General features: G+C 50.1%; 1 protein-coding gene across 1 annotated transcript in view; it reads left to right on the top strand.

Annotated features, from left to right (window-relative positions):
* The window catches only part of FBXO38 (F-box protein 38), a 154,037-nt gene that overhangs the window by 26,192 nt on the left and 114,387 nt on the right, over positions 1 to 13,458 (top strand). The window contains exons 7-8 of the mRNA XM_075344640.1: positions 4,399 to 4,536; positions 11,658 to 11,751. Of these exons, the coding sequence (XP_075200755.1) occupies positions 4,399 to 4,536; positions 11,658 to 11,751 (232 nt within the window). The remainder of the gene's footprint in view (positions 1 to 4,398; positions 4,537 to 11,657; positions 11,752 to 13,458) is intronic.

Raw genomic sequence — 13,458 nt, 5'->3', positions numbered from 1 at the left:
CAGATGCTTCTTCAAAGAAGTACCTTGCTAGGCTCCCTTTTGCTGGTTCCCGACTGTTCGGTGAACAGCTGGATGAAATTATTAAAGAAGCTACTGGCGGGAAGAGTACTTCCATGCCACAAACCAAGACCAGGAAACCTGCCCAGGGTAGGAATCAGTCGAGGTTTCGCTCCTTTCGTTCCTCCAACTGGTCGTCCTCTAAGCCCTCCGCCTCATCCGCTAACTCAGCTAAGGACCAGAAATCCAACTGGCGCTCAAAAGCGCGTCCACAGAAGACCGCAGGAGGTCCTGCCACTATGGCAGCCTCCTCGTGACTCTCAGCCCGCTCAAGCAACGTCCTTAGTCGATGGCAGGCTCTCCCACTTTGGCGACACTTGGTTTCAACAAGTCTCCGATCAGTGAGTGAGAGAGATCATCTCTCACGGCTACAGGATAGAATTCTCCTCCAGCCCGCCAAACAGATTTTTTCTCTCAACTCCCCCCTGCTCCAAGGCCGCCGCCTTCTCACAGGCCGTGGCAGCCTTGCAGGCCAACGGAGTAATTGTACCAGTTCCTGCCCGGGAACAGTTAAGAGGTTTTTACTCAAACCTCTTCCTAGTTCCCAAAAAGGACGGTACCCTCCGGCCCATCCTGGATCTCAAGCTTCTCAACAAGCATGTTCGGGTGCGGCACTTTCGCATGGAGTCTCTGCGATCAGTCATTGCCTCAATGACCCAAGGGGATTTCCTAGCGTCCATCGACATCAGAGATGCCTATCTACATGTGCCAATTGCAGTTTCACACCAGCGTTGGCTACGCTTTGCAATCTGAGAAGATCATTTCCAATTCGTGGCTCTCCCCTTCGGGTTAGCCACGGCCCCTCGGGTATTCACCAAGGTCATGGCAGCAGTGATTGCGGTTCTGCACCTCCAGGGGTTGGCAGTGCTTCCTTACCTGGACGACCTTCTAGTCAAGGCTCCATCCAGCGCAGACTGTCAGCGGAGTGTCTCGCTCACTCTCGCCACTCTAGCCCAATTCGGGTGGCTTGTCAATTTTCCCAAATCCACTCTGACTCCGACCCAGAGTCTCACGTACCTAGGGATGCAGTTCGAGACTTTGCCGGCACTTGTGAAGTTGCCCTTAAACAAACAGCTGTCACTCCAGTTGGCGGTGCGCTCTCTCCTGAGGCCCCGCCGTTATACCCTCAGGCGTCTGATGCAGGTGCTGGGTCAAATGGTGGCGTCCATAGAGGCTGTTCCCTTTGCCCATCTGCGCCCCCTGCAGCTGGACATTCTCCGCTGTTGGGACAAGCGGCCTTCCTCCTTACACAAGTTAGTGGCTCTGTCGCCACGGACCAGGAGCTCTCTTCAGTGGTGGCTTCGACCCCTCTCCCTGTCCCAAGGGCGCTCCTTTCTGGCCCCGTCCTGGGTGATTCTCACCACGGATGCCAGTCTATCCGGCTGGGGAGCGGTATGTCTCTCCACCACAGAGCACAGGGCACTTGGACTCCGTCCGAGTCAGCCCTTTCAATCAATGTGCTGGAAACCAGAGTTGTGCTTCTAGCTCTCCTAGCATTTCACCACCTGTTGGCGGGCAGGCACATTCGAGTCCAGTCAGACAACGCGACAGCGGTTGCCTACATCAATCATCAAGGCGGGACACGCAGCCGCCTGGCAATGATGGAGGTACAACGCATTCTTCAATGGGCGGAAGACTCCAGGTCCATCATATCCGCAGTCCACATCCCAGGCGTGGACAACTGGGAGGCAGATTATCTCAGCCGTCAAAGCATGGACGGTGGCGAGTGGTCCCTGCACCCGGCAGTATTTCAGTCGATCTGCCGCAAATGGGGCACTCCAGACATGGACCTAATGGCATCCCATCACAACAACAAAGTTCCTGTTTACGTGGCTCGCTCCCACGATCATCAGGTCTTCGCCGCGGACGCTCTGGTTCAGGACTGGTCCCAGTTTCGTCTGTCCTACGTGTTTCCCCCTCTAGCTCTCTTGCCCAAAGTCCTGCGCAAGATCAGAATGGAGGGTCGTCGAGTCATCCTCATTGCACCGGACTGGCCCAGACGAGCTTGGTATCCGGACCTGCTCCAACTGTCTATAGAGATGCCGTGGCATCTCCCGGACCGTCCAGACCTACTCTCGCAAGGTCCGTTTTTCCGCCCGAATTCTGCGGCCCTGAAATTGACGGCGTGGCTCTTGAGTCCTGGATTTTGACAGCTTCTGGTATTCCCCCTGAAGTCATCTCCACTATGACTCGGGCTTGCAAGTCTTCCTCCGCTAAGATCTATCACAGGACTTGGAAAATTTTCCTGTCCTGGTGTCGGTCTACCGGCCATCCTCCTTGGCCATTCTCCTTGCCGACCCTTCTGTCTTTTCTACAGTCCGGTCTGCAGCTAGGACTGTCCCTCAACTCCCTCAAGGGACAAGTTTCGGCTCTGTCAGTTCTGTTCCAGCGGCGTCTCGCTCGGCTGGCTCAGGTCCGCACCTTCATGCAGGGCGTGTCTCACATCATTCCGCCTTACCGGCGGCCCTTGGACCCCTGGGACCTTAACTTGGTGCTCACGGTCTTGCAGAAACCCCCCTTTGAGCCTCTTAGGGAGGTTTCTTTGTATCGTCTTTCACAGAAAGTGGTCTTTCTGGTTGCCATAACTTGTCTCAGGAGAGTCTCTGATTTGGCTGCGCTCTCCTCGGAGTCTTCTTTTTTAGTCTTGCATCAAGACAAGGTGGTTCTCCGTCCGACTCCGGACTTTCTTCCTAAGGTGGTCTCTCCCTTCCACCTTAACCAGGACATTACCTTACCTTCCTTCTGTCCGGCCCCTGTTCATCGCTTTGAAAAAGCTCTACATACTCTAGATCTGGTGCGTGCTCTCTGGATCTATGTATCTCGCACCGCTGCGCTTAGGCGGTGCACCTCTCTTTTTGTGCTAACCACAGGTCAGCGCAAGGGCCTCCCTGCTTCTAAGCCGACCTTAGCCCGTTGGATTAGGTCGACCATTTCGGACGCCTACCAGAGTACGCAGGCGCCTCCCCCGCCGGGGATCAAAGCATACTCGACCAGAGCTGTCGGTGCCTCTTGGGCTTTTAGGCACCAGGCTACGGTTCAACAAGTCTGTCAGGCTGCCACTTGGGCTAGCCTGCATACCTTCTCGAAGCACTACCAAGTGCATGCTCATGCTTCGGCAGATGCGAGCATGGGCAGACGCGTCCTTCAGGCGGCGGTCGCCCATTTGTGAAGTTAGGTTCTGCCTACTTCTTAGTTTTTCTGTTTATTTCCCACCCAGGGACTGCTTTGGAACGTCCCCAGGTCTGGGTCTCCCAAAGGAACGATAAAGAAAAAAAGAATTTTGTTTACTTACCGTAAATTCTTTTTCTTATAGTTCTTTCTTGGGAGACCCAGCACCCTCCCTGTTGCCTGTTGGCAATTTCCTTGTTCCGCGTGTTTTCACCGGCTGTTGTCGTGGACAGAGTTTCCGGTTGTTCCGGCTCTTGCTCTGTTCTACTTGTGGGTGGCTATTCTCCTTCAGCTTTTGCACTAAACTGGCTGGGACTGGCTCACCAGGGGGTGTATAAGCTCAGAGGGAGGAGCTACACTTTTGAGTGTAGTACTTTGTGTGTCCTCCGGAGGCAGAAGCTAAACACCCAAGGTCTGGGTCTGCCAAGACGGAACTATAAGAAAAAGAATTTACGGTAAGTAAACAAAATTCTCTTTTTTGCGGTGACCCAAAAAACTTAATTTTGGCGGTTTTGATTTTTTTTTTTTTCCCCCTCGCTATGCCGTTTACCAATTAAGATTTGTTGATTTAATATTTTTATCAGCCATTTCTGAATGCCGTGATACCATATATGTATTAATAATAATAATAATAATAATTAATAATAATATATTTGATTTTCTTTTCAATGGGTCAAAAAGGGGGGTTGATTGGAACTTTTTTTTTCCCCATACTTTTTAAAACTTTTAACTTTTTTTTTTTATGATTTTTTTTCTGCCTGCACTGTCTGATTGCTTCTGCTGATCAGCGCGATGCTTCAGTACGGCTCTGTTCAGCAGAAATGCTGATCTCCTGTAAATGCTGGCCTCAGTATTGCCCACGTGTTGAAATTACCTCCTGTACACTACTTGTACTACTTAAGGATATCCTGAAAACATGATCTTGGTGGCTTTTGAGGACTGGAGTTGGGGAACGCTACAATAGGCTGTATAGTGTGCTGCTGCCTAATCCTGTGGCAGTAACTAGTGGCCTGCTTCATTTTAAAGAGGTGTGCTTCTTGAGACAGTTTGGCTATATTGCCTCACACAATTGTATTTACCTATTCCATACACACACATATATATATATATATATATATATAATGAGAATCTCTTTTCATATCCTTAACTTTTTTCATTTTGCTTTGTCTAAAGGCCCTACAAATTCCTTAAAGTATGTGCCATTGGTCACTGGTTTGGCTTCCGCTCGCAACTTGGAACATTTAGAACTAGTTCGAGTTCCTTTTTTAGGTGGCCTTATACAACATGTGGTAGAGGACAGCTGGCGGTCTGGTAAGTGATATAATTAATTATTCTTTTTACTAGGTAGGCTCACAATGTACATATTAATTGTATCATGATAAACTTGTTTTCTTCGGCGCTCCATTGGGAGACCCAGACGATTGGGTGTATAGCTACTGCCTCCGGAGGCCACACAAAGTATTACACTAAAAAGTGTAAGGCCCCTCCCCTTCTGCATATACACCCCCCGTGGGATCACGGGCTCTCAGTTTTATGCTTTGTGCGAAGGAGGTCAGACATCCACGCATAGCTCCACTGTTTAGTCAGCAGCAGCTGCTGACTATGTCGGATGGAAGAAAAGAGGGCCCATACTAGGGCCCCCAGCATGCTCCCTTCTCACCCCACTTTCTGTCGGCGGTGTTTGTTAAGGTTGAGGTACCCATTGTGGGTACGGAGGCTGGAGCCCACATGCTGCTTTCCTTCCCCATCCCCCGGAGGGCTCTGGGTGAAGTGGGATCCTACCGGCCTCCAGGCTCTGAGGCCGGGCTCCATCCACAGACCCGGAGATCCTGCTGGAATGGAGCTGAGTATCGTCAGGGACAAGGCCCTGCAACGTTAAGGTACTCTGTGTCCCCGTACAGACCACGCACACACACACCAGCATGCTGGGTGTGTTAGTGCGCCGGGGACAACAGCGCTGCGCGCTTGGGGCTATACTCACTGCAGCTTAGCTGAGTGAGTTAATGTGTGGGAAACTGCCGCGCCGGCCGCTGCTAGAGAAGCGACGCGGCTGAGACTTGTGGTTCGCCGGGGACTTCCGCGCTGACCGTGCTTTTACGACGGCAGCGCTTATAACTCGAGTCCCCGGCTTTTGCGGCCTACTTTCGTTTCCTTCCCGCCCCCGGGCCTGCCAGTCAGGGAAGGGGCGAGACGCTGTACAATGGTCAGCGCCGAGGGCTGGAGTCTTATTTACATACTCCAGCCCTCTCACTGGGCACAGGGGATGCTGCAGCTTCCCGCTCTTTGTCTGGGGCACGCCCACGGCCCGCCCCTCTTCACAGGACGGGGGCTATACTCACTGCAGCTTAGCTGAGTGAGTTAATGTGTGTGAAACTGCCGCGCTGGCCGCTGCTAGAGCTGCGGCGCGGCTGAGACTTGTGGTGCGCCGGGGACTTCCGCGCTGACCGTGCTTTTACGACGGCAGCGCTTATAAATCGAGTCCCCGGCTTTTGCGGCCTAGTTTCGTTCCTTCCCGCCCCCAGCCCTGCCAGTCAGGGAAGGGGCGAGACGCTGTACAATGGTCAGCGCCGAGGGCTGGAGTCTTATTTACATACTCCAGCCCTCTCACTGGGCACAGTGGGACGCCAGCTTCCCGCACTTGGTCTGGGGCACGCCCACGGCCTGCCCCTCTTCACAGGACGCCGGCAGCCATTCCTGCATGCAGTCTAAGCTGGAGAACGGACACAGGCTCTGGGAAACCCAGTCAAGGGATTCTGGCGACCACACACCCGCTTAAGCGGGCGGTAAGCAGCACCTTGGTGCTGACCCCACTAGTGCCACAGTGTTTTGTGTACTTTATGCTTGTACCTATATTTGCACTGTACGGTCGCTTCTTGGCTATATACCCCTAGATTGCTCTGAGGAGACAACAGCATGTCGTCCGCAAAAAGCAAGGGTGCCAAGGCACAGGCTTCTATGCTGTCTATACCGCATGTGAGGCTGTTTTACCAGCAGGTTCCAATAACCCCCATTGGGTAGGGTTTCTGCTAGTGGTGGCCCAGAGAGAGCCACCTGTGAAAATGTCCAGAGGACAGAGTTTGCAGTTTTTTGCTGATAACATGTCTGGGACTATGACCAAAAAAGTCTAGCAACTTTGCAGTCCAGGCCGGTGACTCAGACATGGGCACTGGTGAATCAATGCTCCCCGGTCTCCCTCAGTTGGAATAATCCGTGCTCCAAGGGGGTCCCATGCATCCCAGGCTGAAGGCTCTGACACGGACGACAGTCCCAGACAGCCTAAGCGAGCTCGCTGGGAGAGACCCTCGACTTCACAAACTGGTCAGGGTCTCAGCGAGAGGATTCTCTGTATGATGAGGCAGAGGTAGCTGATCAGGATTCTGACCCTGAGACCGCTTTCAATCTGGATGCTCCTAATGGGGACGCCATGGTGAATGATCTCATAGCGTCCATCAATAGACTGGTGGATATTTCTCCCTCAGCCCCTCCAGTGGAGGAGTCAGCTTCGCAGCAGGAGAAATTCCATTTCAAGTATCCCAAGCGTAACTTCAGTACTTTTTTGGGCCACTCTGACTTCAGAGAAGCAGTCCAGAAACACCACGCTTATCCAGACAAGCGTTTCTCCAAACGTCTTAAGGATACACGTTACCCTGTCCCCCTGACGTGGTCAAGCGCTGGACCCAGTGTCCAAAGGTGGAGCCCCCAATCTCCAGGCTTGCGGCTAGATCCATAGTTGCAGTAGGAAGATGGGACTTCACTTAAAGATGCCATTGACAGACAGATGGCCCTTTGGTTGAAATCTGTCTATGAAGCTATCGGCGTGTCGGTTGCTCCGGCATTCGCAGCCGTATGGGCACTCCTAGCTTTTTCAGCTGGTCTTGCGCAGGTGGACACTGTCATGTACATCTGTGCCGCAGGTGGCGTCCTTAACCGCGCAATGTCTGCATTGCGGCTTACGCTATTAATGCTGTCCTGGACTCTACGAGCCGTACGTCAGTGGCGTCCGCCACGTCCGTGGTTTTACGCAGAGCCTTATGGTTAAGGGAATGGCAGGCAGACTCTGCTTCCGAAAAGTGCTTAACCAGGTTGCCATTGTCTGGTGACAAACTGTTTGGTGAGCGATTGGGGTCGAGGTTTCGATCCTTCCCAGGCTCGGGCAGGTCCCAATTTTCCTCGTCCACAAGGACTCAACAGGCTCAGAGGGGCTCAGATTCCTGGCGGGCTCAATCACACCCAAGGAAGGCAGCAGGAGGAACCGCTACCAAGGCGGTTTCCTCATGACTTTCAGCCCTCTCTCTCTCTCCGCATCCGCGGTCGGTGGCAGACTCTCCCGCTTTGGCGACATTTAGATGCCACAGGTCAAGGGCCGGTGGGTGAGAGACATTTTGTCTCATGTGTACAGGATAGAGTTCTGTTCTCGTCCTCCGGCTTGATTCTTCAGAACTTCCCCACCTCCCGACCGAGCCGAGGCTCTTCTGCAGGCAGAAGGAGTGGTAACCCCGGTTCCTCTTCAGGAACAAGATCACGGTTTTTACTCCAATCTGGTTGTGGTGCCATAAAAGGACGGCTCTTTCCGTTCCGTTCTGGACCTAAACCTGCTCAACAAGCACGTGAAAACCAGGCGGTTCCGGATGGAATCCCTCCGCTCCGTCATTGCCTCAATGTCTCAAGGAGATTTCCTAGCGTCAATAGACATCAGGATGCTTATCTCCAAGTGCCGATTGCCCCAGAGCACCAGCGTTTGCTACGATTCGTTATTGAAGACGAGCATCTTCAGTTCGTAGCCCTGCCCTTCGGTCTGGCGACAGCCCCACGGGTTTTCATCAAGTTCATGGCAGCAGTGGTAGCAGTCCTGCACTCTCAGGGTCACTCTGTGATCCCTTACTTGGACGATCTATTTGTCAGGCACCCTCTCAAGAGGCATGCCAACACAGCCTGAACGTTGCGCTGGAGACTTTCCAGAGTTTCGATCGGATCATCAACTGTTCAGAGTTAAATCTGACACCAACCCAATCGCTGACAGATCTTGGCATGGAGTTTCACACTCTCTCAGCGATAGTGAAGCTTCCGCTGGACAAACAGCGTTCACTACAGACGGGGGTGCAGTCTCTCCTTCAAGGCCAGTCACACCCCTTAAGACGCCTCATGCAGAGGCAGTCCCTTTCGCGCAGGTTCATCTGCGTTCACTTCAATGGGACATTCTCCGCCAATGGGATGGGAAGTCGACGTCCCTAGACAGGAACGTCTCCCTTTCTCAGACGGTCAAGGACTCTCTTCAGAGGAGTCCACCCTTCAGATCAATGTTCTGGAAATCTGGGCAGGTATCTTGCCCTGCAAGCCTTCCAGCAGTGGCTGGAAGGCAGACAGATCTGAATTCAGTCGGACAACTCCACAGCGGTGGCATACACCAACCACCAAGGCGGAACACGCAGTCGGCAAGCCTCCCAGGAAGTCCGGCGGATTCTGATGTGGGTGGAAGACAGAGCATCCACCATATCCGCAGTTCACATCCCGGGCGTAGAAAACTAGGAAGCAGACTTCCTCAGTCGCCAGGGCATGGACGCAGGGGAATGGTTTCTGCACTCGGACGTGTTTCAGGAAATCTGTAGCCGCTGGGGGATGCCGGACGTCGACTTAATGGCGTCTCGGCACATCAACAAGGTCCCGATTTTCATGGCGCGGTCTCACGATCAAAGAGCTCTGGCGGCAGGCGCCTTAATTCAGGATTGGTCGCAGTTCCAGCTGCCCTATGTGTTTCCCCCTCTGGCACTGTTGCCCAGAGTGCTACGCAAGATCAGCTCCGATTGCCGCCGCGCCATCCTCGTCGCCCCAGACTGGCAGAGGAGGTCGTGGTACCCGCATCTGTGGCATCTCACGGTCGGCCAACCGTGGGCACTACCAGACCGGCCAGACTTACTGTCCCAAGGGCCGTTTTTTCCATCTGAATTCTACGGCCCTGAACCTGACTGTGTGGCCATTGAGTCCTGGATCCTAGCGTCTTCAGGATTATCTCAAGACGTCATTGCCACCATGAGACGGGCTAGGAAGCCGACGTCTGCCAAGATCTACCACAAGACGTGGAAGATATTCTTATCTTAGTGCTCTGCTCAGGGAGTGTCTCCCTGGACATTCGCATGGCCTACTTTTCCTTCCTTCCTGCAATCTGGTTTGGGAAAAGGTTTGTCGCTCGGCTCCTTTAACGGACAAGTCCCAGCGCTGTCTGTATTCTTCAGAAGCGCCTAGTACGACTTCCTCAGGTACGCACGTTCCTGCAGGGGGTTTGTCACATTGTCCCTCCGTACAAGAGGCCGTTAGACCCATGGGATCTGAACAGGGTACTAATTGCTCTCCAGGAGCCGCCCTTCGAGCCTCTGAGGGATGTTTCACTTCTCGACTTTCACAGAAAGTGGCCTTTCTGGTAGCGGTCACGTCTCTTCAGAGAGTGTCCGAGCTAGCAGCGCAGTCATCCAAAGCTCCCTTCCTGGTGTTCCACCAAGACAAGGTAGTGCTGCGCCTGATTCCGGAGTTTCTCCCTAAGGTGGTATCCCCCTTTCATCTCAATCAGGATATCTCCTTACCTTCCTTTTGTCCTCATCCAGTTCATCGATATGAAATGGATTTGCATTGGTTGGATCTGATGAGAGCGCTCAGAATCTACATTTCCCGCACGGCCCCCCTGCGCCGCTCGGATGAACTCTTTGTACTTGTCGCTGGTCAGCGCAAAGGGTCGCAGGCTTCCAAATCCACCCTGGCTCGATGGATCAAGGAACCAATTCTTGAAGCCTACCGTTCTGCTGGGCTTCCGGTTCCATCAGGGCTGAAGGCCCATTCTACCAGAGCCGTGGGTGCGTCCTGGGCATTACGACACCAGGCTACGGCTCAGCAGGTGTGCCAGGCAGCTACCTGGTCGAGTCTGCACACTTTCACCAAGCATTATCAGGTGCATACCTACGCTTAGGCGGATGCCAGCCTAGGTAGAAGAGTCCTGCAGGCGGCGGTTGCCTCCATGTAGGGAAGGGCTGTTTTACGGCCCTAACTTGAGGTATTAATTTACCCACCCAGGGACTGCTTTTGGACGTCCCAATCGTCTGGGTCTCCCAATGGAGCGCCGAAGAAGAAGGGAATTTTGTTACTTACCGTAAATTCCTTTTCTTCTAGCTCCAATTGGGAGACCCAGCACCCGCCCTGTTTCCTTCGGGATTTTTGGTTTTTCGGGTACACAAGTTGTTCATGTTGAATGGTTTCAGTTCTCCGATGTTCCTTCGGATTGAATTGTTTAACCAGTTATTGGCTTTCCTCCTTCTTGCTTTTGCACTAAAACTGAGAGCCCGTGATCCCACGGGGGGTGTATATGCAGAAGGGGAGGGGCCTTACACTTTTTAGTGTAATACTTTGTGTGGCCTCCGGAGGCAGTAGCTATACACCCAATCGTCTGGGTCTCCCAATTGGAGCTAGAAGAAAAGGAATTTACGGTAAGTAACAAAATTCCCTTCTTATCTGGGTTTTTTGGGGGGCAAAATTGCATATATATTTAATTTCAGCCATCAGTCACAGCACTGATCTCCAAAAGTCCCATGGACATTGAACTTCTGACTATTTCCGATTGTCCACTAGAGAATGAATAGAGCTTGACTGAACATCCACATCTCTGCCCTAGAGTTCTGCAGAGCCTCATTCCAAAGCACCTGTTGGGATCTCTGGGGTTCTTGCAGATGGACCCTTGGCAGTCAGTAAGTTATCTGGTGGACTGATCGCTAAGGGTAATTTGTCTGGAACCCCTGTGATCCTAAAAGGTGCTCTAGGATAGGGCTCTACAGAACACTGGAGCAGAAGCTCAATCTCACTCCATTCATTCTTTTAGGGTCAATAGGAAATAGTCAGAAGTTCATTGTCTATAGCACTTTTGGAGCCCAGTTTTTGGGTTTGCCAGAGACAGGGGAAAAAAAATTACAATTTTGGAAATAACCCTGTTTTTCACATTGTTTTTCCTTAGTTCCGAAATGTATAGATAATGTGTTGACATAAACCGTTGATGTCAACGATTGTACTGTTTGATTTATAGATCACTTGCATACATCTGAAGATATTTGTCAGTTCTTTGGCCAAGCACTAGAATTCTACTTTAGAAGATAACATACATATTCATTAACTTTTAATTGAAAGTGTTGACGTCAAGTTTTATTTCCTCAGATTTTTTGTATTACATAGCTTAGCCTTATATATAGGACGTGCATGAGATGTGGCTGGTGCACTTTGTCTTGTGTCAACACTGTGAACATTTCTATCAGACTTGTTCCTCGTCATTATATGTTCCATTGTGATAGTCTGATAAGCCAATTCTTTTTGTCATAGTTTTTTCTCCTGAAGTTTATTAAAGATGCCTGTTTGGAAGAAATGTAGAGATATTTTATACTTTAAATGTATTTGCTTTTCAGGTGGCTTCCGAAATTTGCACACAATAGTTTTAGGAGCATGTAAGAATGCTTTAGAAGTTGATCTTGGCTACCTCATAATCACAGCTGCTAGAAGGTAATTGTGGGAGTTAAAGCGGTTGCCTAGGATTAAAAACATTGTAAAAACAACCTTTCCCATATGCTTTAGTTCGCTGTTGTCTTCCACTGTCAGTCTTCATTGTCCCTCAAAACCTATTTTATTTGTTTCTATGCTAAATTGATGTTCCCACTCGGTAAATTTTGCTGTGCACAGACCATTGCTGCTGTACACGTAAAAAATAAAAATAGATACATTCTATTGGTAATATGCCCCATCCTATAGTACGGTGTCCCCTGCATGTCCCATGTAGTAATGTGCCCCATCCTATAGTAAGGTGCCCCCTGCATGTCCCATGTAGTAATGTGCCCCCATCCTGTAGTAAGGTGCCCCCTGCATATCCCCTGCAGTAATGTGCGATCCGCAAAAAGCAGGTAAAAGGACACCGCAGAAACAGGGGACAGGTGCGAAATATTTTTTTTTTGTGGGAACGTCACTCGAGTAGGGGGGCGTGTTCAGCATTAAATAATGGGCTGAAAAAGTCTGCTTACACAGTATATATGATACTAAATTTTTAGTACAGTGCATTTAAAAAAAAAATGCAGCTCTGTAGATCCTGGGGATTAAATAATTTCATCCTTTTTTTTTTTTTTTTTTTTTTTTTCTGTGTAACTCTTATGCAGATCACAGCCAAACATTATACGGTCTGATTCTTCAGTTATATTTTCTTGCCTGTTTCTTGCATACCTAAAAAAGATGTATGTTAGCAAAAAGCTGGGAACAAGTAAAAATGGGTTTATCTGCTATCTGCTGGATGAGACTATGTACAGTTAGGTTGTAGTCTATAATGTTGAAGTCACTGGCGTTTTACATGGCAGTCTTGGTGACTAGCGGGCTAGAGTGCAAGGCATTTGATTTAGGCAATGAATTAGATGAGGCATAATGGAGCATGCACCTTTGTGTGTGTGCGCGTCACTCCAAATCTTGGTCCAGTGATGTAGTAAGATTTGTAGCGTATTGAACATCATGTCATAAATTTGACCAGCGAGGGTCATCAGCATCTGCCATGCCTCAGCTCCACCCATGAATATGCCAAGTCACAGGACTTTTGTGTAGCCTTGCATTGAGGAAAAAATGTAACTTTTCATCTTTTCTTTTTTTACTCTGTCGCTCCCCTGCTGATTTTTTTTTTTTTTTTAAATGCACTGTTGCAATTAATGTTTATATAGGTAAATATACTTTACACTATTATTAACAAAGCTCATTTATCTGGTGATTGGTAACTTTTCTTCTTCATGCTATCTACATGCCTGACATGAAGGTGTGTTTAGTTCGAACATTTATGACGTATCAACAGGATATTCTTTTCTTATCTGATATTACGGGTTTCTGTTTGTGGCCCCCTACCTGTGACCTGCATCTTCATGAATCCTGGTTTTCATTACAGTGTGGCAACAATAAGTTGGGGGAGTTAGTTTTTGCTTCGCTGTTTCTTTTACACTCATATATTTTGATTACTTGAAATTTTCTAAAAGGCAGCCTGTGAGGTCACCTGTGCCCTCCAACCTAGCAGCATTTACATGTGTATGCCAAGATTCCCTCCGTAACCAGCCCTGTATAATGCTATTTACTAAAATTAATGTTTTTAAAAAAAGCATTTATAAAGTGCGCTCCTCCTATACTAATGAGGGCCTTGACTAGTCGAAGGAGCATTAAGGCCCAGTCACACTAAACAACTTACCAGCG

This window comes from Anomaloglossus baeobatrachus, chromosome 4, assembly GCF_048569485.1.
Source record: "Anomaloglossus baeobatrachus isolate aAnoBae1 chromosome 4, aAnoBae1.hap1, whole genome shotgun sequence".
In the NCBI taxonomy this organism is placed as follows: domain Eukaryota; kingdom Metazoa; phylum Chordata; class Amphibia; order Anura; family Aromobatidae; genus Anomaloglossus; species Anomaloglossus baeobatrachus.
This window is presented reverse-complemented; position numbering and strand designations above follow the sequence as displayed.